This window comes from Macrosteles quadrilineatus, unplaced genomic scaffold (assembly GCF_028750875.1).
Source record: "Macrosteles quadrilineatus isolate MER2022 unplaced genomic scaffold, UCM_ALF_1.0 Scaffold_30__1_contigs__length_1495292, whole genome shotgun sequence".
NCBI classification, from domain to species: domain Eukaryota; kingdom Metazoa; phylum Arthropoda; class Insecta; order Hemiptera; family Cicadellidae; genus Macrosteles; species Macrosteles quadrilineatus.
In genome coordinates this window covers 1,347,712-1,375,325 of record NW_026542623.1, presented here as the reverse complement: position 1 = coordinate 1,375,325, position 27,614 = coordinate 1,347,712, and the positions used below count along the sequence as shown (strand labels likewise).

Below are 27,614 nucleotides of genomic sequence, written 5' to 3'. Positions count from 1 at the left end.
GCCCAATTCAACCCGTGACGTCATTGACAACTTTCTTATTACAGAGAGAGTCCCATCACTGTCACTCAAGATTTACCATTTGACGTAGCGTTATATAGCTAATTATGCATGTAATAATGCAATCAGCTGTTTAGGAGACTCCCTATCAACTCTCGGTGGCGGATATCGGCCCGGAAGGATGTGGTAGTGCGGCTTCAGACTTCACTTGGGGGCTTCTGATTTTGAAGAAGGTTGCACGGATTTGTTTCTAGTCTAGCTCGAATAAATCATATGTTTATATATCATCCTGGCAATCAGCTGTTAGACACGCGCCAAAACATCACCTATGGTGGAATGTAGGGAAAGCTGCGGGAAATCCACATATGTACCCTGAGTAGTAATTTCTCTCCGGGCTCTTGAAATACTACAATATATTTAGGTGAAGGTTATGTCATTATGTCCTTCAAGATGAGGACATGTCAGTATCCACAAATCAACGTAAGGGTGCTAGTTTTGAATTGAAATATACGTTTTGGAAACTCGCACTTATTCTCTGTATACACTAACTTGGCGTCTGAACCCTTGACTACCTGCGGACGGGCCGGGGCCGTCCCTTGCTCGCCCACTTCTTGAGCAGCTGTTTTCTTAATTAGTCACCTAGTAGCACCTCCACTGCAATTATGAACTTTTATGTGCGGGACGGAATTTTAATTTTTTTCCCGCACAATCAAAAAGTTCATGAAATTTTAAGAAAAATGATACTAAACTTGACCATATTCCGTATAGTTAACCTTAAGTTTAAATTATTTTTAATTACTCATATTATGAATACCGTTGATATTGTTATATCTTTAAACCAACCCCCATGTCTTCCGGGAAATGAGTGATTCTCGTCCTAAGACCTCTGACGAGCGACGACGATTCTGACGTGGGGGTATCACCATTAGATTAATCGCGTATTGAAATGCTATTGATGAAATATTTATAATCTGCCAAAAAACTACGGTAGGCCCGTCGTAGGCCTACACTTTATACAGACATTTAATTAGCTTAAAAACATTTACTCAACACATGTACATGATTCTGTAATTTTTAATCGACTATTGACATATCCTTAGAAACATAATGATTGTATGATTAATTTTAAGTTTCATTTGACCCGTAGAAAATGACGCAATTTCGACACTTCAATCCAAATGCTACTTTCGCTCGCATTTACGGTTATTTTTTTACCATTTAACACATAACATTACGTATACTAACTTACGGAGGGAAATGTTCGGTTTAAAAGTGTTTCACGTTTACAATAATCTTAAATGTGATTGGTTAGATCTACTCAATGAAACATATGAATTAGGTTGTGACAAACTACATCACCTCAACACGTTTTACATGTTTTTACTTGTTAAGTTTTATTCCCCTAACAATATTAGGAAATTTAAATATATAAATCACTATTCCTTTTTTGTGTTTGCAGATTCGTGGTGCACGTCTGATTCAATTAATAATAATTCATACATAACGATATTGTTTTATTTCTGCAGTTTTATTTCTATCCCTAATAAAGTTTCTATTCCTCAGTAGTTACTGTACATATAGAGCCTGTAGGTTCTACAAACATAATAAGAATATGGTCAAGTTTGGTATCATTTTACTTATTTATTCATGGACTTTTTGCTCGTACAGATAAAAATGTAAAATTCCGCCCCGCACAAAAAAGTTAATAAGTGCAGTGGGGGTGCGACTAGGTGACTAATTAAGAAAACAGCTGCTCAAGAAGTGAGCGAGCAAGGGACGGTCCCGGCCCGGTCCCAGGTAGTCAAGGGTCCAGACGCCAAGTTAGTGTATACAGAGAATAAACTGGCCATATTTTAGAAATATTGGTTTTTAAAGAAATCCCATAGAACAAAATTTCCGTTAAAACAACACTGTAAAAGGCAGACAGTAGTATTTTTCATTGTGTATTTTATAAAGTGTTGTTTTGACAGAAATTAATGTTTTTATGCGAGTATTGAATATTTAAAGAATACAATACATTTATAATTAACTGTTTGGTTGTCAAAGAATATAAAATATCGATTACCACAAACGTATACCAAGTTAAAATTCGTATTCGAGTATTCTGAAAAAAAAAATCATTTTGTAACCAAGACGTATATTTTAACCACGCAATAGGATGGTAAATTAATGACGCCGCAATACACAAGTAGTGTGTATGATAAAATGAATGTAATATATGTTCAGGATCAACTGTATAGGATAATCAGTTCTACCCGTCGATTCTCACGATTTTATACCCTCGAATGTATACGATTGTAGGAACTCCTCTACGAAGCGACATCGTCTACCTGCATATCACGACACCCTTCCAATCGTACAATGCGTCGTCGGTCATCAAACCCAAGTCTTTCTTCTTCGCGCCGTTTAAAAGCTGCAGAGCCGCAAAAAAGGCGGGGCAGATCCCAGTTGGCCTTGTGAAGGACTCTAGGACCCGAGGGGGGAGGGGGGGGGGTAACAGCTGGTCCGACTCCTGCATTCCTTAGCTCAGGAGCCTTGGAGTAGGGGTTGTTGGGGTGAGGTTTTGGGAACTGGATTTAAACTGGACAAAGCGTTGGGAAATAATGGGGTTGGAATTATTTTTTTTAGGAAAGGCTTCAAGAATTACAGTTGGATAATAAGAAGAGGAGTAGAGGATTTCAACGAATTATTCCTTTTGGTTCGATAACCTTCAACACAAAACCAAAAGATATTGGTACTCCAGAACTTAAAATTTTGAGAAAAGAGAAAACACAAAACAATTTGTATGGTAGTGCCCCTGAACACCATTTAAAAAACATCAGGGGTGTCTCCATGTCGCTGAGGTTTATAGCCTAAGTTTAACATTTTCCCCAAGTTGAAAAATTCTTAAAGTAAAAGATTAATTAAAAGTTAATGGTTTTTAGTGAGTATTAATGTGTGGTGGTTGAGTTTTAACGTATAATAATATATCCTCGCAAGTCCAGTGCAGTCATATAACATACAGGGTGTTTCCAAATTGTCTGGACATATTTTGTGGACTTGTTCCTTGGGCTAAGGCAAACATAAAATGCCGTATAAGTATGGGTCTAAGATGCCTTGATTTCTGTTTGTCGGCCTGTTTGAGATTTGTAAGAATTATGTTATATCTTGTACATTTTCCAAGATAGAAACTTAAAAACTTGTATAAATGTGTACTTTAGTAGGTGAAAATAGCTTACAACGTTTCGTTCCAATATCTCAAGCCGTTTCAATATAGCGGCCATTTATAATCTTAAATGTCAAATGTAATGAAAACCGTAAATATTAAGGAAATTGTTATAAAAAAAGATAGAAAATTTACATCCAAATCAAACAAGACCTTGTTTGTTAAAATCGGTTGACAAACAACCGAGTTATCAGCTATTTCTACATTCGGTTACGCAATTTAATAGGATTTCCATATTGTATTGTTATTTTGCAGACCAGTGATAGTCCTATTAAATTAAGTACCTGGGGACCGAGCTTAGTTCGGGGAAAATCATTAGTATACTCAATAAGCAGTTTAGTATTGCAGTTACATTAATCCACTCCCAATTGTAAACTATTGTCACCTACACTAAAATACACATTTATACCAATTTTGAAGTTTCTATCTCAGGAAAATGTCTAAGATATAAAATTCTTCCTGATTAATAACGTTAAAATTTACTACGTGCACTTTCAATACAGTACAAGTTAATTCTGGCGAATTTGATTCGATCGTTATCGTCAGCGAATTATTTTACTGGGAAGTACAGTGGTTAATTTAAACCCCATGTTCTTTGCCAGCTGATTTATTTTCACACGTTCGTCATATTTTATGTACTCTATGCCGCAATTGGCGGCTGTTTACTTACTCTGTGGTCAACAAGGAAGCTGCAATGTTGTGTTACGTAGATGTTATAACCAGCGATGACGTTACCTTCACACACACACACACACACACTCACACATGCGCAGAGTCACAGCGACGGAGAGCGTTCGTTTCTTTGGCTTTTCTTGTAGTTTTCTCTAGTATTGTTGATTGGTTTGGTGTACTATTTTTGATCCGTACAACCTATAGTTGTGCACATAGCTGGGTACTTTGCTGTTTTGATTTAAATATGAAGGATCTCCCACTCGTAGTTCTTACCCGGCTTTCCTATTAGTGGGGCCATCCTTAAAGGAATTACTTTTTGGATCTTTTCCTTTAATTACTACACTCAAGTTGATGCAACAATAGGCCTACACAATCTAAGGTTAAAGTTAAACTACGGTTCTCACCTAACCTAACCCTTAATAGAATTTTTACGGAATTATACAATTTCGACCTGAAAAAAAAACATAGTTGTAGTGAACTAACCGAGGTCAATTTTTTGTACAAATATTGCGATTATATCTTAACAAATAACAACAACGTGGCAATCCACTTATTTCGCATTGAAAATAAAATGGAAATAACTATACTACTACCTAATACAAAATGGACCCCCCTCCTGCTGTTTAATTGATGACAGTTAAATGAACTGATCAACTATCTGAATTCGTGTGAGTAATAATATTTCACTCGTTGCAATGTAATGTATACCTACGTTTTATGGACTAATTCCGTCTCCATATTGGACAAAATGGTCAAGCCACCTCCAACTTAAGTTTGATAAGTACTGACAAGCCGTAGCCTTTGCCATTTTTTAAACAACACGCCAAAAGAGTATAAATAACCATCCAAGTAACACGTTGAAGAATATCTGATGTCTAAAAAGCTACGTTTGGTTAAATCCGTTCTAGATTCTAGACCGAGAAGCAGACTACGGAGAGGAAGTTTTTGAGTGTTGTCGAGTAAACAAGATGTACTCCTTATCTCTATCACCTGGGATTGAGATTGGGGAATCTACTCGGCCTTTGTCGTATCAGGCTATACTGCAGTTAACCTTACTTGGAGGTTACTTGCAGCTGCTACAGTATTACCTGGGATTGCTTGAGATTGGGGAATCTTCTTTTGTCCTTTCAGGCTATACTGCAGTTCAGCATAGTTGGGGGTTACTTGGAGCGGTTATCATCTAGGATTAGTTCTTGGGATTGGTATATTTTCTCAGCTTTTGTCGTCTCAGGCTATACTGGAGTTCACCTTACTTGGAGGTTACTTAGAGCTAAGGTTACCGAGGATTGCTTCTTGATATTCTTATATTAACTAAACATAAGAAAGATACAGGCAATCCGCAAAGACTTTACGTCAAAGATACCTACTTAATGCGAGGGAATATGTCTAAAAAAAACGTCAAAACCTCGTACATCACCTTCTTAATGCAAAGCTCGGTCCCCACACCGTTATCCACGATCTAGAATTTGTATGCAATCCGCAAAAGCTTCACGTAAAGGATACGTCCACAGGGTGTGTGGGAAGATATCTGAACGCACTTAATCTTGTCTTCCTATCCCAATGCAAAGCTCGGCCCCCACACCGTTACCCGCGATCTAGAATTTTGATTTACGTAGATACAAATTATATACATAGAATGTGAGGGAATAGCATGTGTCTAAATACACCTTTTAACCTCGACTTAACTTCCCGATGCAAAGCTTGGTCCCCACGCCGTTATCCGTGATCTAAAATTTGTACGCAAACCACAAAGACTTCACGTAGAAGATACGTCTATACGATTTGAAGTCCAAACACACTTAATCTTGTCTTCCCTTCCCAAATGCAAAGCTCGGTCCCCACACTGTTATCCATGATCTAAAATTTTTACGCAAACTACAAAGACTCCACTTTGAAGATACGTATCTACGATTTGAGGTCCAAACACTCTTAATCTCGCCCTTCACAATGCAAAGCTCGGTCCCCACACCGTTATCCGCGGTCACGCGCCATCGCTCGCCTCTCTCTTGGCCAATCCCGCGGTCACGCTTAGTAGATATAATACCAGAATATGACCCCACTTTCGGCGTTTTTGGACCTAGGATTTTTGAATTTTTTTGGCGAAAAAACACCCAAAATAGGTAAAATATGATGGTTTTACCCTATTTTTGGTGTTTTAGAGGCTATATGGGGGCATTTTTTGGTTAAAAAATGTTATTAATACTGAAAAAACAAGCCTGGAAATGAAGAGCTTTTTTTGACCACTTTTTTTAAAACCCAGCTCTCGGCACGTGAACTCGGACGCGCTCCCGACCCATAGGTTACTTCTGATCCCCAGCGATGACAAACTAAAAGTCTTATGAAAAAATGTTAGAAACAAAAATTGAGGAACATCTAATCATCTATACTTCTTCCACTGAAAGTTTTTCTCTGACCGAAAAATAAAAAAAATCCTCGCTTACTTACTTTTTCATGTTTGCTTTGAGTAACCTTTTTATATTTTCCTTAATTAATAATTATACAGTGGCATAAATTGAATTATATTTATATTGTATTAAACAGTAGTTTATGTAGAATTTTAATATATAAATTTTATGCTATAAATATTTTTTTTAGAAGCTAGACAAACATGTAAGTGATAGAAGGCGCATCACTTTGAACATCGTCATGCCCCCGACAGTGCCGTGCTGGTAATACCTAGAGTTTGAAACTATTGCTATTGTTGAAATTATATTATAACACATTTACATACAAAAGAAACTGGTAAATGGTTTTAAATTGTTTAACTTTTTATGCTGTATTATTATGTTGAAGGCTATTTTGGTTGCTGGAATTTTAGCTGTTTTGTTGTATATCAAGCCTTTTTTTTAGATATAAGTATTTTTAAACAATAAATCAGACCTTTATTTACTAATGCTATTATTATATTACAATGCATTGGCATACAAATGAAAATGGTTTGATTTATTTGTACTCATATAAAATAATATAATTCTTTTGAGTTATAGGGATGTCTGGTGATTAAATCACAAATTTAGAATATTTAATAATGGACTTTTAAAATAATGGAATTAAGTATAGACTTATAACATTTTCATGATAACTGTTTGATTTATTTGTACTCATTTAAAATAATGTTAAAATAGTATTTGATTTTTATGTTGTATTATTGTTTTTTGTTGTTTAAAAGTTGGAACTAACATAGTGTACCTAAATTTAACTATTTGTCGTATCTCAAGCAGTTTTTGAGAAATAAGCATTTTAAAACGATAAAGTCACACCAGTAATGCATGGAGTTTGTAACCATTACCAACACTGATATTATGTTATAATACATTGTCATACAAATGGAACCATTTAATTTATTTACCAAATGGTATTTATATAAGTTTTAGATTTTTAAATTTTTACCCTGTATTATTGTTTTATATCAAAAGTTGAAATCAATGTAGTGTGCCTAAATATGTTTATTTACTGTATCTCAAGCAAATAGATAGAATAGGATAAAGAGGTGTTTTTGGTGTTTTACCTATGAGAATAACATGGGGAGATTTTAAGCCACTTTTTAAAAAATCGTGCTTATTTATACATTTCTATATAAATGTCCAACTCCAAAAATATTTTCAATCCATATTAATGTCTGTATCATGTGAGATTTGTACCAGTTGGTTTGAAATATTTATAAATATAATGTGTTGCTGGAATCACCTTAAATGGCAAGAAACACATAGTGTTGGGACCTCTGGTAAAATATTGGATTTTTTCTAGTTTGGATTAAATATTTGTGAAAAATTGAAAAAATATGTTTTTTACTCAACTATTTTAGCGTCTTGAAACATGTATTACCGAGGAATCAGGCAAATATTTCGTGCCGAAATTATATTTTACCTTACGTGAGAACTTGGAATCATTATTTAAACTCAGTCCTGCTCCACAGTATCATTGCAGGCTTGCTTCTTGTCCCAAGTGGTGAATTGTGTACAGTTTATGTGTGGTGCAAAGACTGGGTTTTCTTTTTAGTTGTGACCAGCTCATTCCTAAGATGCTAGATGGTATCCACTTTGCCTCTGAACATAAGCAAATTGTAATCTTCAGTTTAGGACTTAAAATTAATGTCGGATGCGATGCCTCTTTAATCGGAAGTTTGGGTTGTGATGAGCTCAACCCCTATCACCAATATCAGCATAGATCCATTGAACTATTATGTGTTATTGTACTTTGTGCTGATTAATATGTGTTTGGTAAATTAGCATGGCACAACACACAATCCCACATCTTGCTAATCGTAGTTGGTAGTTTAACTTAGCAACGATAATAACAAATTATTATGTCATTGCATTATTATGTCATGTCGAGGGTCTATTTGGTGGTCAAAGTAGAAGTAGGGAGCATTGACTTTCTACAATCATGATGAGATATCCAGCCAGAGCCTCAGACTGTAATAAAAAAATAGATGAAAATGCAAACTCTAAAGGCCCTGACGACCATGTTGTATACTTCCAGGCTGGAACAACCTTTACTTGGAATATTGTATATAAATTGTTTGTATACATAAGACTCTTTTAGTGAATGTACTCTTTGATGAAAATACAAAATAAAGATGAAAACTACTTTATGCAAAGAAGAGAAAGTAATTGTGAAGGGTAGCTACAAACAATTGCATTTTAGTGAGCAATGAAAGTTGCTATAATTATTGGGATTGTTTTGGGTAAGTTTATAGATATGCATTGTGTTTACAGGAATTAATCATAGTGGGGATGCCATTTACATCGAGACATATCGATTTAGTTAAAGTGATAAAACGAAGACCATGATAGTGGTGGATAAAGATTTAATTTGTTGAGCAATCGATATGAGAAGGAGTTTCTTGTTAAACAATAACCTGGAAAACCAATACAACATAATGCACTGTCATCCCTCATTGGTATTGTAACTTACAAGCTCTGTTGTTCTTTACTCATTTTCAAAAACATATAAATTATAATTAAGCCATTTTGTTGTTTATTTTACTGTTATGTATTGTAAGTGTATATATTGAAATAAATGGTTAAATAAATGTAAGTTGAAAAATGAGCCTTATTTTGTCACTAGTTTATTTACATTGATTTGAATCACATTTTTGAACTAACAGATGATTAAATTATTAATTGCATAACATTTGAAACATAGAGATACAACATTTACATTATTAACTGGAAACTATAGATCTATATTATTGTATGAACATAATTTCTGTATTTCATATATGTAAAAGCAATGAGACCATGCTAAATTACAGGATTCAATAACAAAGGAAGCTGATATTGTGCTATATACCTGAGGGTGTAAATATAGAGGTGGGCATTTCCATAGAGACCTAATGACGAATTAGAATGTGAAAGTTCTATGGTAGAAATATCAAGTATGCAAGAGTGATCATCAGAGGTAACATGGTCATCAGGCAATTCATAGAGAGGGGTCAGTCAGGTTGAACTAGTATATTGCAGTGATTCATCCAATATAGAAACAATAGTTACAAATAACCAGAACCAATTACTGGACATTGTAGTTACCAGTTTTCCTATCCTACTGTTAAAATATGAACCTCATTTTAATATGAGTTGGTGAGTTCATGCCTGGTAACATGAATGTAATAATGGTTCTAAATGTATTTATCTTATTTTATGGTAGATTTCACTATGTGTGCTTACTCTATGGTAAAATTCTTTGAGATCATTTAATATTTAACACACTTAGATTAGTGAATAAATCATCAAAGTGCGATATAAATATGCTGGGTGAAACGTATTAAAACTTGCTTCCAGTTTATCTATTAAAGGATTGTCAAACGTCTCGGTTTTGCTAACTATGACCTGGTGTCCCGAAAAGGGCTCTTAAGACCATAAGATGACAATACATAAAGTTTGGACTATTGACTGTGATGTGAATTTATGCATACTTTGTCATTCAAATTTTACACTATAGTATTTTTACGAGTTCTGACTGTGACTGTGATGTGAATTTGTGTGTATTTCATCACATAAATTTCACTCTATTTTCACTCATTTCACACCACTATTATGATGTGCTGTGCCTGCATGAGTGTGTTGAGCCATGAATATCATAGACTACCAAGCTATAAGGACGTATGCTAGAACTGATCTAACCTCTGCCAAACCCTGAATACGAGCCTGGAGGCACAGACTTTGGACCAAGGATCAATAATTGTAAATAGACAAACCTGTGTGATAGGATATAGAACACTGAAAAATAAAAATGTTAGAAACTTTAGTCTTTTACTTATTTACCCTTATCACCCTCTGTTTTGGAGGAAACTGCCTTACAACCAACATTATGAAGATTGCATTAATACTCATGATCTTGGTCATTATAAAATTTATCAAACATAAATCCGTATTTGCCATTATTCATAGACCTTTCCTTGTCTATTATGAAAAAGCTATCCAACACTGGTGGTAAAGACTTTTATATTGATGAAATGAAAAGTCATTATTAATATGATTGTTAAATATAAGGTTTAAAATTTATATTGCCTTGTTTGGATAATATTAGAAAATGTATGTTATCGCATAAATGTTTGCGTACTTTCTAAGTAAAAGCAGTTAATATTTTTATGTTGACCCATTGAGAGAAATTGTATACTATTTGTACTATAAAAAGTCTATTCATGCATATCAGTCCAGTAAAAGTTCTGTTACAATCCAGTCATAGGTCAGTCTCAATTGCATCCATAGTTTCTCAGTCAACCTGTCAGTCATTTGGTTACAGTCTGTTTTCTAACTCTTTATTAACCAATATTGCATAACATTTTTTATTTAAAACACAATATTCTATAAAATTTTCATTGGCCAGTTGTTGTTGATTGTTATAAACAGTACTTGATATACAAACACATACGTTGTCATCAGTCAGGCGTCCAAACAATTAAAAAATATCGTTGACAATTAAAAATAATATTGGGTTAACACATAGGAAGTACTCATTATAGTTTGTGCAAATAATGAAGGCGGTTGGGGCGGGGAGGTTTGTGTTCGGCCACAGATAGGTCCTCCGACCACTTTCTTTATTTGAACAGACTACAGAGGTTTACTTGTGTACAATCAAGATTTATGGGTAAAAGGGAAGGTGATGGGGTTTCGTATGTTTGAGGGTAAAAACCCTTTTTGTGACACAAATTACTCTGTTATAGATCGTCTTGCGTTCTGAAAGAGCCGTACTTTTTCCGTTTTAAGGAATTAATTTAGCGAAACGATTTAGATTAGAAGTCAGTTTAAATAATTTTGCGAAGTTCTGAATAGCTCTGTCCTTTAAAACATCCAGAACTTAAGGTAAAGAGAGATGTGTTGTTGGGGGTAGTAAGTAGATCAGTTGTTGCATTGTTAACAAACACGTACAAAATCCAACTCCAACAAAATTGTAGGTACTACTCTCCAAAGTGAAGCTCAGCTTAAAGTGGGTTTAATGCATAAAGTGGACCTCGTCTTAGAACAGCCTCATTTCGATGGGGCTTCGGTTCACTGGACTGACACATCTCGAAACTCTTGACCAGACAGTCCTGAAAAAATTGTACTTAAAGAAGACCCATGCAAATCGATAATAAATATCTCTAGGGGATCACCCAATAAGATTTTTTTATCAAGGTTGACTTCTTATCGAGGTTTGAACTATCATGTAACTAAGGGTAATATTTATACAGTATAAAGGCAATGTTTATGAAGCGCTACTTGTTACATACGAGGCCACTTGTTATTGAGGTACTGTGTTACGTAGTAACTAATTAACCCGTAAGTGTGAGTATTGTTGTGACGCTCAGTGTATTTATAGGTGGCGAGGGGAGGGGAGCAATGCTTTGCTGTCGAGAAGGTCTGCGACTCGCGCTGAACCGCTCGCTGAGCGAGCCAGGCCCGACGACCAAGCGTTGCAAGCTGGAGGTAGCCAGTCTTCCGGCGAGTCCGTGCGGAGAATCCTCCACCCTCCAGCGGGCCCTGGTGGAACAACACGTGTCCACCCTGGACCCGGACACACTGGCGCAACAACTCGAACAACACCGGAGCCTGTTGTTGGTCGACTGCAGACCGTTCCTGGCGTACAACGTGAACCACATCCGCGGCAGCATCAACGTCAACTGCTCCGACAGGTTCAACCGCAGGCGGCTGCAGCAGGGGAAGGCCACGCTGGCGGACCTGGCCACCACGCGGGAGGGCAAGGAGATGCTGAAGAGGAGGTTTAAGGAGGTGGTGGTGTACGATGATGTGGCGGAGGAGGTGGAGACGCTGCCGACGTCACATCCGCTGTATCTCGTGTTGTCGACGCTTGTGGAGGATAATAGACGGCCGGCGCTGCTTAGGGGTGAGTAAGCTTGTGTTATAGTGTGTATGGTGGAACCTGTCTTCTGGACCCTCCGTATACCATTGTTTAATGGTTTAGTTTCTAGCCAGTCCCAGGTAGGGTCAGGAGACAGGTTCCATCATGCAGACTATACTTAAATTATATGTGCATTGTTTTAGCATTTTTTTTTCATTGTGTGATCATGTGGATGTATTCAATGGCTCTTCAAAGATTTAAGAATAGTCAATACAGGAAAATTTAAATTACACCTGCCAGTACCTTGAGTTCTTTATCTCCTTTTAGTATTCACGTATTTTCCATAAAGTAATCACAAACGTTAATGGAAAACTATCTGAAGCCAACAAAATATCCTAAGTAATTCAAAATATCCAGGGCCTACTAACATTAAGTACTCTTCCTGATCATGCTTATATCATTTTAGGGGTTGTCAAACCCTCAAATCTTTACTTAGTAACGCCTTAAAAATGATTACTAATATAAACAAGCACCAATCGTTTAAAAAACTAATTAAAGGGAATATTTTGCAAAAAACATGATTTAAAACCTTTTTCCATAAAAATACTGTAACAAAAAAATAAAAAAAAATAAAAATAAAATAAAAAATAAAATAAAAAATCAAATAAATAAAAATACCGAAATTGTAACATGGTTAAAACATTTGTTTAAAACATCAAGTTCGTCTATAAAAAATGCGGGCTAGAAAAGTAGTAGATATAATATAGCAATATGACCCCACTTTCGGCGTTTTTGGACCTAGGACTTTTAAATTTGTTGGCGAAAAAACACCCAAAATAGATATAATATGATGGTTTTACCCCATTTTTGGCGTTTTAGAGGCTATATGGGGGCACTTTTTTGGTAAAAAAATGTTATTAATACTGAAAAACATGTCTGGAAATGAAGAGCTTTTTTTGACCACTTTTTTTAAAGACCCGGCTCTCGGCATGCGAACTCGGGCGTGCTCCCGACCCATAGGCACACTTCTGATCCCCAGCGATGACAAACTAAAAGTCTTATGAAAAAATGTTTGAAACAAAAATTGAGTAACATCTAATCATCTATACTTCTTCCTCTGAAAGTTTTTCTCTGACCGAAAAATAAAAAAAATCCTCGCTTACTTACTTTTTCATGTTTACTCAAAGTAACCTTTTTATATTTTCCATAATTAATAATTACATACTGGCACAAATTAAATTATATTTATATTGTACTAAACAGTAGTTCATGTAGAATTTTAATATATAAATTTCATGCTATAAATATTTTTATTAGAAGCTAGACAAACATGTAAGTGATAGGAGGCGCATCACTTTGAACATCATCACGCCCCCGACAGTGCCGTGCTGGCAACACCTGGAGTTTGAAACCATTGCTATTGCTGAAATTTTATATTATAACACATTTACATACAAAAGAAACTGGTAAATGGTTTTAAATTTTTAAACTTTTTTATGCTGTATTATTATGAAGAAGGCCATGTAGTATGTAGGCTGGAATTTTAGTCGTTTTGTTGTACATCAAGCCTTTTTGAGATATAAATATTTTTACAATAAAGCAGACCTTTATTTACTAATGCTGATATTATATTACAATGCATTGGCATACAAATGAAAACGGTTTGATTTATTTGTACTCATATAAAATAATATAATTTTTTTGAGTTATAGGGACCTCTGGTGATTAAATCACAAATTAAGAACATTTATAATGGACTTTTAAAATAATGGAATTAAGTAGACTTCATAGACTTCATGGACTAAGTAGACTCATAGACTTACAACATTTTAATGATAATTGTTTGATTTATTTGTACTCATTTAAAATAATGTTAAAATAGTATTTGATTTTTATGTTGTATTATTGTTTTTTTATCAAAAGTTGAAACCAATGTAGTGAGCCTAAATGTTTATTTACTGTATCTCAAGCCAATAGATAGAATAGGACAAAGAGGTGTTTTTGGTGTTTTACCTATGAGAATAACATGGGGAGATTTTAAGCCACTTTTTAAAAATCGTGCTTACTCTTTATATATTTCTATATAAATGTCCAACTCCAAAAAATATTTTCAATCCCCATTAATGTCTGTATCATGTGAGATTTGTACCAGTTGGTTTGAAATATTTATAAATATAATGTGTTGCTGGAATCACCTTAAATGGTAAGAAACACATAGTCTTGGGACCTCTGGTAAAATATTGGTTTTTTTCTAGTTTGAATTAAATATTTGTGAAAAATTGAAAAAGTATGTTTTTTACTCAACTATTTTAGGGTCTTGAAACATGTATTACCGAGGAATCAGGCAAATATTTCGTGCCGAAATTATATTTTACCTTACGTGAGGACTTGGAATCACTATTTAAACTTAGTCCTGCTCCACAGTATTATTGCAGGCTTGCTTCTCGTCCCAAGTGGTGAATTGTGTACAGTTTATGTGTGGTGCAAAGACTGGGTTCTCTTTTTAGTTGTGACCAACATATTCCTAAGATGCTTGATGGTATCCACTTTGCCTCTGAACATAAGTAAATTGTAATCTTCAGTTTAGGACTTAAAGTTAATGTCGGATGTGATGCCTCTTTGATCAGAAGTTTGGGTTGTGATTAGCTCAACCCCTATCACCAATATCAGCATAGATCCATTGAACTATTATGTGTTATTGTACTTTGTGCTGATTAATATGTGTTTGGTAAATTAGCATGGCACAACACACAATCCCACATCTTGCTAATTGTAGTTGGTAGTTTAGGTGGTCAAAGTAGAAGTAGGGAGCATTGACTTTCTACAATCATGATGAGATAACCAGCCAGAGCCTCAGACTGCAATAAAAAATAGATGAAAATGCAAACTCTAAAGGCCCCGACCGTGTTTCATACTTCCAGGCTGGAACAACCTTTACTCGGAATATTGTATATAAATTGTTTGTATACATAAGACTCTTGTAGTGAATGTACTCTTCGATGAAAAGACAAAATAAAGATGAAAAACTACTTTATGCAAAGAAGAGAAAGTGATTGTGAAGGGTAGCTATAAACAATCGTATTTTAGTGAGCAATGAAAGTTGCTATAATTATTGGGATTGTTTTGGATAAGTTTATAGATATGCATTGTGTTTACAGGAATTAATCATAGTGGAGATGCCATTTACATCGAGACATATTGATTTTGTTAAAGTGATAAAATGAAGACCATGATAGTGGTGGATAAAGATTTTAATTGTTGAGCAATCGATGTGAGAAGGAGTTTCTTGTTAAACAATAACCTGGAAAACCAATACAACATAATGCATTGTCATCCCTCATTGGTATTGTACCTTACAAGCTCTTTTGTTCTTTACTCATTTTCAAAAACATATAAATTACAAAATAAGCCATTTGTTGTTTATTTTACTGTTATGTATTGTAAGTTTATATATTGAAATAAATGGTTAAATAAATGTAAGTTGAAAAATGAGCCTTATTTTGTCACTAGTTTATTTACATTGATTTGAATCACATTTTTGAACTAACAGATGATTAAATTATTAATTGCATAACATTTGAAACATAGAGATACAACATTTATATTATTAACTGGAAACTATAGATCTATATTATTGTATGAACATAATTTCTGTATTTCATATATGTAAAAGCAATGAGACCATGCTAAATTACAGAATTCAATAACAAAGGAAGTTGATATTGTGCTATATACCTGAGGGTGTAAATATAGAGGTGGGTATTTCCATAGAGACCTAATGATGAATCAGAATGTGAAAGTTCTATGGTAGAAATATCAAGAAAGCAAGAGTGATCATCAGAGGTAACATGGTCATTAGGGAATTCATAGAGAGGGGTCAGTCAGGTTGAACTAGTATATTGCAATGATTCATCCAATATAGAAACAATAGTTACAAATAACCAGAACCAATCACTGAATATTGTAGTTAGTCTTCCTATCCTACTGTTAAAATATGAAACTCATTTTTACATGAGTTAGTGAGTTCATGCCAGGCAACATGAGTGTAATAATGGTTCCAAATGTATTTATCTTATTTTATGGTAGATTTCATTGTGTATGCTTACTTTATGGTAAAACTCTTTGAGATCATTTAATATTTAACACACTTAGAGATTAGTGAATAAATCATCAAAGTGTGATATAAATATGCTGGGTGAAACGTATTAAAACTTGCTATTATGTGTTATTGTACTTTGTGTTGATTAATATGTGTTTGGTAAATTAGCATGGCACAACACACAATCCCACATATTGCTAATCGTAGTTGGTAGTTTAGGTGGTCAAAGTAGAAGTAGGGAGCATTGACTTTCTACAATCATTATCAATTAATTTTATCAATTAAAGGATTGTCAAATGTCTCGGTTTTGCTAACTATGACCTGGTGTCCCGAAAAGGGCTCTTAAGACCATAAGATGACTATACATAAAGTTTGGACTATTGAATGTGATGTGAATTTATGCATACTTCATCATACAAATGTTACACTATAGTATTTTTACAAGTTCTGACTGTGACTGTGATGTGAATTTGTGTGTATTTCATCACATAAATTTCACACTATTTTCACACATTTCACACCACTATTATGATGTGTTGTGCCTGCATGGGTGTGTTGAGCCATGGATATCATAAACCACAAAGCTATAAGGACGTATGCTAGAACTGATCTAACCTCTGCCAAACCCTGAATACGAGCCTGGAGGCACAGACTTCGGACCAAGGATCAATTGTAAATAGACAAACCTGCATGATAGGATATAGAACACTGAAAAATGCAAATGTTAGAAACTTTAGTCTTTTACTTATTTAGTCTTACCATCCTCTGTTTTGGAGGAAACTGCCTTACAACCAACATGATGAAGATTGTATTAATACTCATGATCTTGGTCATTATAAAATTGATCAAACATAAATCTGTATTTGCCATTATTCATAGACCTTTCCTTGTCTATTATGAAAAAGCCATCAAACACTGGTGGTAAAGACTTCTATATTGATTAAAAGTCATTATTAATATGATTGTTAAATATAAGGTTTTAAATTTATATTGCCTTGTTTGGATAATATTAGAAAATGTACGTTATCGCATAAATGTTTGTGTACTTTCTAAGTAAAAGCAGTTAATATTTTTATGTTGACCCATTGAGAGAAATTGTATACTATTTGTACTATAAAAGGTCTATTCATGCATATCAGTCCAGTAAAAGTTCTGTTATAATCCAGTCATAGGTCAGTCTCAATTGCATCCATAGTTTCTCAGTCAACCTGTCAGTCATTTGGTTACAGTCTGTTTTTTAACTCTTCATTAACCGATGTTATATAACATTTTTTATTTGAAACACAATATTCTATAACATTTTCATTGGCCAGTTTTTGTTGATTGTTATAAACTGTACTTGATATACAAACACATACGTTGTCATCAGTCAGGCGTCCAAACAATTAAAAAATATCGTTGAGAAGAAATCGGTTGTTGTATTTAACAACATAAAGGTCGATTCACAAACGGTATGTAATAGTTTAATCACGTCTCAGTGTATACAGCAACTGACTGTGACTGTGATGTGAATTTGATTAGTTGTGTGTAATGTGTGAAAATAGTGTGAAATTTTTTAAATTGCTTCCAGTTTATATGTTGTCATTAAGCAAGCGTTTAAAAATCCAACAATATCGTTGAGAAGAAACCAGCTGTTTTATTTGACGACATAAAAATCAATTCACACATAACACGTCACAGTTCAATCACATCAGTTACGACACAGTGTATACACCAACTGACTGTGACTGTGATGTGAATTTGTGTGTACTTCGTCACACAAATTTTACACAAATTTCACATATATTTTCACACATTTCACACAAATATCATAATAGTTGTGTGAAATGTGTGAAAATATATGTGAAATTTGTGTAAAATTTGTGTGACGAAGTACACACAAATTCACATCACAGTCACAGTCAGTTGGTGTATACACTGTGTCGTAACTGATGTGATTGAACTGTGACGTGTTATGTGTGAATTGATTTTTATGTCGTCAAATAAAACAGCTGGTTTCTTCTCAACGATATTGTTGGATTTTTAAACGCTTGCTTAATGACAACATATAAACTGGAAGCAATTTAAAAAATTTCACACTATTTTCACACATTACACACAACTAATCAAATTCACATCACAGTCACAGTCAGTTGCTGTATACACTGAGACGTGATTAAACTATTACATACCGTTTGTGAATCGACCTTTATGTTGTTAAATACAACAACCGATTTCTTCTCAACGATATTTTTTAATTGTTTGGACGCCTGACTGATGACAACGTATGTGTTTGTATATCAAGTACAGTTTATAACAATCAACAAAAACTGGCCAATGAAAATGTTATAGAATATTGTGTTTCAAATAAAAAATGTTATATAACATCGGTTAATGAAGAGTTAAAAAACAGACTGTAACCAAATGACTGACAGGTTGACTGAGAAACTATGGATGCAATTGAGACTGACCTATGACTGGATTATAACAGAACTTTTACTGGACTGATATGCATGAATAGACCTTTTATAGTACAAATAGTATACAATTTCTCTCAATGGGTCAACATAAAAATATTAACTGCTTTTACTTAGAAAGTACACAAACATTTATGCGATAACGTACATTTTCTAATATTATCCAAACAAGGCAATATAAATTTAAAACCTTATATTTAACAATCATATTAATAATGACTTTTAATCAATATAGAAGTCTTTACCACCAGTGTTTGATGGCTTTTTCATAATAGACAAGGAAAGGTCTATGAATAATGGCAAATACAGATTTATGTTTGATCAATTTTATAATGACCAAGATCATGAGTATTAATACAATCTTCATCATGTTGGTTGTAAGGCAGTTTCCTCCAAAACAGAGGATGGTAAGACTAAATAAGTAAAAGACTAAAGTTTCTAACATTTGCATTTTTCAGTGTTCTATATCCTATCATGCAGGTTTGTCTATTTACAATTGATCCTTGGTCCGAAGTCTGTGCCTCCAGGCTCGTATTCAGGGTTTGGCAGAGGTTAGATCAGTTCTAGCATACGTCCTTATAGCTTTGTGGTTTATGATATCCATGGCTCAACACACCCATGCAGGCACAACACATCATAATAGTGGTGTGAAATGTGTGAAAATAGTGTGAAATTTATGTGATGAAATACACACAAATTCACATCACAGTCACAGTCAGAACTTGTAAAAATACTATAGTGTAACATTTGTATGATGAAGTATGCATAAATTCACATCACATTCAATAGTCCAAACTTTATGTATAGTCATCTTATGGTCTTAAGAGCCCTTTTCGGGACACCAGGTCATAGTTAGCAAAACCGAGACATTTGACAATCCTTTAATTGATAAAATTAATTGATAATGATTGTAGAAAGTCAATGCTCCCTACTTCTACTTTGACCACCTAAACTACCAACTACGATTAGCAATATGTGGGATTGTGTGTTGTGCCATGCTAATTTACCAAACACATATTAATCAACACAAAGTACAATAACACATAATAGCAAGTTTTAATACGTTTCACCCAGCATATTTATATCACACTTTGATGATTTATTCACTAATCTCTAAGTGTGTTAAATATTAAATGATCTCAAAGAGTTTTACCATAAAGTAAGCATACACAATGAAATCTACCATAAAATAAGATAAATACATTTGGAACCATTATTACACTCATGTTGCCTGGCATGAACTCACTAACTCATGTAAAAATGAGTTTCATATTTTAACAGTAGGATAGGAAGACTAACTACAATATTCAGTGATTGGTTCTGGTTATTTGTAACTATTGTTTCTATATTGGATGAATCATTGCAATATACTAGTTCAACCTGACTGACCCCTCTCTATGAATTCCCTAATGACCATGTTACCTCTGATGATCACTCTTGCTTTCTTGATATTTCTACCATAGAACTTTCACATTCTGATTCATCATTAGGTCTCTATGGAAATACCCACCTCTATATTTACACCCTCAGGTATATAGCACAATATCAACTTCCTTTGTTATTGAATTCTGTAATTTAGCATGGTCTCATTGCTTTTACATATATGAAATACAGAAATTATGTTCATACAATAATATAGATCTATAGTTTCCAGTTAATAATATAAATGTTGTATCTCTATGTTTCAAATGTTATGCAATTAATAATTTAATCATCTGTTAGTTCAAAAATGTGATTCAAATCAATGTAAATAAACTAGTGACAAAATAAGGCTCATTTTTCAACTTACATTTATTTAACCATTTATTTCAATATATAAACTTACAATACATAACAGTAAAATAAACAACAAATGGCTTATTTTGTAATTTATATGTTTTTGAAAATGAGTAAAGAACAAAAGAGCTTGTAAGGTACAATACCAATGAGGGATGACAATGCATTATGTTGTATTGGTTTTCCAGGTTATTGTTTAACAAGAAACTCCTTCTCACATCGATTGCTCAACAATTAAAATCTTTATCCACCACTATCATGGTCTTCATTTTATCACTTTAACAAAATCAATATGTCTCGATGTAAATGGCATCTCCACTATGATTAATTCCTGTAAACACAATGCATATCTATAAACTTATCCAAAACAATCCCAATAATTATAGCAACTTTCATTGCTCACTAAAATACGATTGTTTATAGCTACCCTTCACAATCACTTTCTCTTCTTTGCATAAAGTAGTTTTTCATCTTTATTTTGTCTTTTCATCGAAGAGTACATTCACTACAAGAGTCTTATGTATACAAACAATTTATATACAATATTCCGAGTAAAGGTTGTTCCAGCCTGGAAGTATGAAACACGGTCGGGGCCTTTAGAGTTTGCATTTTCATCTATTTTTTATTGCAGTCTGAGGCTCTGGCTGGTTATCTCATCATGATTGTAGAAAGTCAATGCTCCCTACTTCTACTTTGACCACCTAAACTACCAACTACAATTAGCAAGATGTGGGATTGTGTGTTGTGCCATGCTAATTTACCAAACACATATTAATCAGCACAAAGTACAATAACACATAATAGTTCAATGGATCTATGCTGATATTGGTGATAGGGGTTGAGCTAATCACAACCCAAACTTCTGATCAAAGAGGCATCACATCCGACATTAACTTTAAGTCCTAAACTGAAGATTACAATTTACTTATGTTCAGAGGCAAAGTGGATACCATCAAGCATCTTAGGAATATGTTGGTCACAACTAAAAAGAGAACCCAGTCTTTGCACCACACATAAACTGTACACAATTCACCACTTGGGACGAGAAGCAAGCCTGCAATAATACTGTGGAGCAGGACTAAGTTTAAATAGTGATTCCAAGTCCTCACGTAAGGTAAAATATAATTTCGGCACGAAATATTTGCCTGATTCCTCGGTAATACATGTTTCAAGACCCTAAAATAGTTGAGTAAAAAACATACTTTTTCAATTTTTCACAAATATTTAATTCAAACTAGAAAAAAACCAATATTTTACCAGAGGTCCCAAGACTATGTGTTTCTTACCATTTAAGGTGATTCCAGCAACACATTATATTTATAAATATTTCAAACCAACTGGTACAAATCTCACATGATACAGACATTAATGGGGATTGAAAATATTTTTTGGAGTTGGACATTTATATAGAAATATATAAAGAGTAAGCACGATTTTTAAAAAGTGGCTTAAAATCTCCCCATGTTATTCTCATAGGTAAAACACCAAAAACACCTCTTTGTCCTATTCTATCTATTGGCTTGAGATACAGTAAATAAACATTTAGGCTCACTACATTGGTTTCAACTTTTGATAAAAAAACAATAATACAACATAAAAATCAAATACTATTTTAACATTATTTTAAATGAGTACAAATAAATCAAACAATTATCATTAAAATGTTGTAAGTCTATGAGTCTACTTAGTCCATGAAGTCTATGAAGTCTACTTAATTCCATTATTTTAAAAGTCCATTATAAATGTTCTTAATTTGTGATTTAATCACCAGAGGTCCCTATAACTCAAAAAAATTATATTATTTTATATGAGTACAAATAAATCAAACCGTTTTCATTTGTATGCCAATGCATTGTAATATAATATCAGCATTAGTAAATAAAGGTCTGCTTTATTGTAAAAATATTTATATCTCAAAAAGGCTTGATGTACAACAAAACGACTAAAATTCCAGCCTACATACTACATGGCCTTCTTCATAATAATACAGCATAAAAAAGTTTAAAAATTTAAAACCATTTACCAGTTTCTTTTGTATGTAAATGTGTTATAATATAAAATTTCAGCAATAGCAATGGTTTCAAACTCCAGGTGTTGCCAGCACGGCACTGTCGGGGGCGTGATGATGTTCAAAGTGATGCGCCTCCTATCACTTACATGTTTGTCTAGCTTCTAATAAAAATATTTATAGCATGAAATTTATATATTAAAATTCTACATGAACTACTGTTTAGTACAATATAAATATAATTTAATTTGTGCCAGTATGTAATTATTAATTATGGAAAATATAAAAAGGTTACTTTGAGTAAACATGAAAAAGTAAGTAAGCGAGGATTTTTTTTATTTTTCGGTCAGAGAAAAACTTTCAGAGGAAGAAGTATAGATGATTAGATGTTACTCAATTTTTGTTTCAAACATTTTTTCATAAGACTTTTAGTTTGTCATCGCTGGGGATCAGAAGTGTGCCTATGGGTCGGGAGCACGCCCGAGTTCGCATGCCGAGAGCCGGGTCTTTAAAAAAAGTGGTCAAAAAAAGCTCTTCATTTCCAGACATGTTTTTCAGTATTAATAACATTTTTTTACCAAAAAAGTGCCCCCATATAGCCTCTAAAACGCCAAAAATGGGGTAAAACCATCATATTATATCTATTTTGGGTGTTTTTTCGCCAACAAATTTAAAAGTCCTAGGTCCAAAAACGCCGAAAGTGGGGTCATATTGCTATATTATATCTACTGAAGTCGATAGCAAAAAATCTTTAAAAATAGTGACAAAGATTCTGGTAGGCTAAATAATTGTAGAATTCGTCCTGTTATCAACCATCTCAAAACGAATAACTATAATAGTATGTACTTATTTTATCATAATTTATCAATTTTATTATTGTTTGGCATCACAACGTGAATGTATTTTAATTTACAAACGATGCACGTGTTAAGAGCGTCGCGGACATTGGCAATCTATCAGCTGATGATTCATCAGAGATACAATTAGCTCTTGTATCTCAGTAATTAGCCAAAGTGTATCTCTGATCTCTGATGACGTCAATCTTATCTCTGTGTTTATGAACCCTTGAAAACACTTCTTTCGCTTTTGAGGTCGGCAAGTTTGTTTTCCTCATAGTTTTTAGAATTTTGTGTTTTATGACTCTAACATAGATTTTCTCATATTGTAACAAGTCTAAACTTTGCTTCCTTGAAACACTATTTAAATAAAAACTAAAATAAAAAGTTGTATTATTAATAAACTAAGTAGGCATAATTTAAAACATGAATTTAAAGGATTTTGTTGAGAGATCTTCAAGAACGCGAGTAGTTTTAATGGAGACCTATATTTTAAAGTAATGCGAATTCCGTGAGATTTAGTATTATCATTGAATTTTTTTAAATCCAGATCCATTATTTGCGCCAACTGATCAGAATCAGGAAATCGGGTAATCCTGAATTGCGCCAACTACTTCAGGGAGCCACCCGATACGCTCCTTAAACTGGCGGAGACTGTATTATTGAATATATTAGTTTGGGTTGGGTTAGGATAGGTTAGGTTAGGATGACACTTATACAAGGACATTTCTTCTACCAGCAACTTGCCCCTACATTGGCTTGGCGCAATTAAGGAACCCTTTGGCGCAATTAATGCACGACCCATTTTAAGACTTAAATAAACGCACCTTCATAATTTAAACTGCGATATCAAAATGCATTTTTTTTTCATAAACATGTAAAAAAAAACATTGAATTGATGACCCTTGGCAGCTGCTACCTTTTAAGTCAAAAGGAAAACTCAAATCATGTCACAGGTGAAGTAACAATGTATGACTCACAGCTGGATTGTATGTAAGTGTGTGCGTGTGTGTTTGTGTGTGAGTGAGAGTAGATAACGAAGGCCACACAATCAACAGACAATAGACAAAGTGAGTTGACAATATCAATCTTATCACTCACCGTGAAAATGTTCGAACTATCCTGAAGTATGTTTCGAGTGCAGGTGTAAAACAATACAACAACAACACAATATTGATGTACAGTTAAACGTTGACTAATTTGCATAGCGTTAAAATTAGGATAATTCGCTTAAAATGTTATTTAAAAAACAGTAAAAAAATATTGGCGAATTGGCATGCAAAAAAAGAGGAAAAGTAATAGTAAACTTTATGGCTTTTGCAAGATCAAATTCCATAATGTAGGGAATGGGGGGCTACGTCCAAATTCACCAACATTTTTGGGGTCGTTTCTAATGTCCAAATTCACCAACTTTCTACCTGTAGCAGGTACGATATTTCTCTCGGCGGGCGGGGAAGGAATTCCGAATAGTTTTCCCTCGCCTGCTCCGTCTCGTCTCGGCGAGAGTGTACTGCTTAGCCCTAATAGTACTGTTTAAGCTGCGATTGTTTCAGGCAGCTTTAGGTTAGGTTAGGTTAGGTTAGGTTAGGTTAGGTTTGGTTAGGTTAGGTTAGGTTAAGTTAGGTTAGGTTAGGTTACAGTACACTCTCGCCGAGACGAGACGGAGCAGGCGATGGCAAACTATTTGGAGGGAATTCCTTCCCCGCCCGCCGGGAGAAATATCGTACCTGCTAAAGGTAGGAAGTTGGTGAATTTGGACATTAGAAGCGACCCCAAAAATGTTGGTGAATTTGGACCTGGCCGGAATGGGGTTGGTCCCCATGTCCTCTTCATTGGAAGACTCTAAACTGACTCAATGCTACGTCATGGTTTGACCTTTGATACTAAAAGATGCATACAGGTTGCGTGGATATACGATTGAGGGAAATAATTACAGCTAAATTGTGTACATATTTTGAATATCCTTATAAACATCTACCTATCTTACACATTAGATTTCCGGCGTCAGTTAAATTTGGACTTGAATACATAAAAGATCAGGTTAAATTATCAACACACTTTTACGATGAAACATTTACTCAAACCCCTGCAGTCCTTATGCAACAGTATTAAACAAACATACGGTACTTGCAGCAGTCTTTGGTACTTTTCTTTCTCAAAATCATTTTAATTTATCAAATGTTACAGTCATCAATATACACTGCATCAACAAATCATGATTAAATCGACAGAGCGTGTTTAACACTTATACTCGTATTATTATAAATCAACCTTGATTGAAATTTTGATATGATAAGTGCTATGCAAATCTGAGGATTTCATGGTTTATAATATAAAACATCACGTATACTCTTGAAGCAATAATAAAAAAACAAAGATTCCATAAGCCAATGTTAACGACTTTGCAAAACAGAAGGCACTCACCTGTGCTATCCTCATCGTGAGTCATTTGTCATGTTTCACCATAGAAAACGACTTCCTTCAACTTTCCTTTGTGAAAACCGCCATTGAGCCGTGATTCACAGCTGTTTCTAGTGTAGCAGACGACACAATAGTGTTTATATCTGGCCTGAGTCACTATAACAGGTTAATGACCGTGTTCCATTTCTGTTGATTTGTGAATTACGTCACAATCAGCTGATCGTTAGTAGTATTCGTGTACAATATTGTCGCATTGAAGATTAGGACATTCTTGCCAACATCGAGTGTAAATATGACGAGTCATATGATTGAAGATTGAACTTGTTTAACGTTATCAGTTGTACCACTCTAATGTAATTAAAATATGACTTTTCTATCAGAGCAAAGTTATCGGCTGTGCTTCTTTATCTAACATCTGATTGTAGGATAATGATGAAACTAACCAAATTTGAAGGTTTCAACATTTATAGTTTCAAAATTTTGATAATTGGATGATTGTTATCCTTTTTTGACAAATTAAAGTGGAAACCCCATGATTTATTCATCAGCTCGTCTTCTAAAAACAACTTTATCTTTTACTACAACAATTTCGTCAAAACCTTTGTTTAGAAAAATCTATGGTTATAGACCCTGTTTTGATCAAGCAGTGGAAAATTTATTTCCTCACCACCTTATTTGTTTACTTAATTTTTACGGATCATTTAAATGTTTTGGAACTTTTCGATGATTCACTATTATGATTTTAGATTGAAATATCATTATCTACAAATCCTGTTCAAGTTTTTGTTATTTTAGGTTGAGTTAGGCACCTAAGCATCTTTAAACGTCAATCTAAATATCAATTGTATATTACCTTACAAAAAAGGGCGAACGAGCTAGAACGCGGAACTTCGCGTTCAAATCCCCCAGGTTCAAATCCCGTCTAATCGCCAATAAATTTTAAGTGATAACACACACAGTTTTTTTCGGGGCAACCCCGAGGTCTAGCCTGAAGTAATGTGAAAAACGATTCCGGTGCCTAGAGTTCTAACATAAAAAAATGAAATGAAAACGAAATGAAAACGAAATGAAAAATGAATTCATTTCGAAATTATTGAAAATTATCACACCAACTACATCAATGATTTTGTTTTTGGAAATCTAATTAATTTTAAGAAAACGTTTCTTTTATCCGTTTAAACTCACAGCAGACGGATGGTTTACCTGAGATCTAGTCCACAGCTCTATCCCGGCCACAGCCAGGCTATATCCGCAAGGGTCTATGACCTGGTGACTCATCGGTGATATCTTGATGCTGACTCTATCGCTGACTGTCTGCTCTATCACATCAGCATCTCTAGATACCTTGTGTAGCCTACTATTGTTGATAAAACATCAAATAACTCTAGTAATCTTGGATTGTTAAACTTGTCGCTGACACAAAAGGGTAGCAGCAATTTATTTTGACAGTTTTTTCCAAGAGTGTCAAATGCTAGAGCTCGAAATCCCGGGTTAAAATCCTGCCAATAAACAATTGATTTTATATATGTGATAATGCAGCAACTCTATAGGTTTAGCCTGAAGTAATATTTAAAACTATTCCGGGCTAAACCCTATGTCCTAGGGAGGTGGGACATAAAAAAATTGTTCCAAAAGTCGGAGAAGTGTACAAATAGTTTTACTTAAAAACTTTACGGAAAGTAAATAAAATACGTCTAATAACACAAGAACTATAAGCTTTATACTGTTGTCTCACAAGACGGTAAATGCTTACAAATGGTAGGTGGTGATCGATTTTGAATGCACACTCCATCGTCAAACCGAATAGGTGAATGGCGTAAATTAATAACACGTACAATGCTGACCATGAAGTTACTTTGTA

At 34.2% G+C, this 27,614-nt stretch overlaps 1 protein-coding gene across 2 annotated transcripts in view; it reads left to right on the top strand.

The window, feature by feature from the left end:
- LOC129005677 (dual specificity protein phosphatase 10-like) overlaps positions 1–27,614 on the top strand; it is a 104,898-nt gene that overhangs the window by 40,269 nt on the left and 37,015 nt on the right. For both annotated transcript variants that reach the window (XM_054434639.1, XM_054434640.1), the window contains one exon: positions 11,678–12,202. In XM_054434639.1, the coding sequence (XP_054290614.1) occupies positions 11,678–12,202 (525 nt within the window). The remainder of the gene's footprint in view (positions 1–11,677; positions 12,203–27,614) is intronic.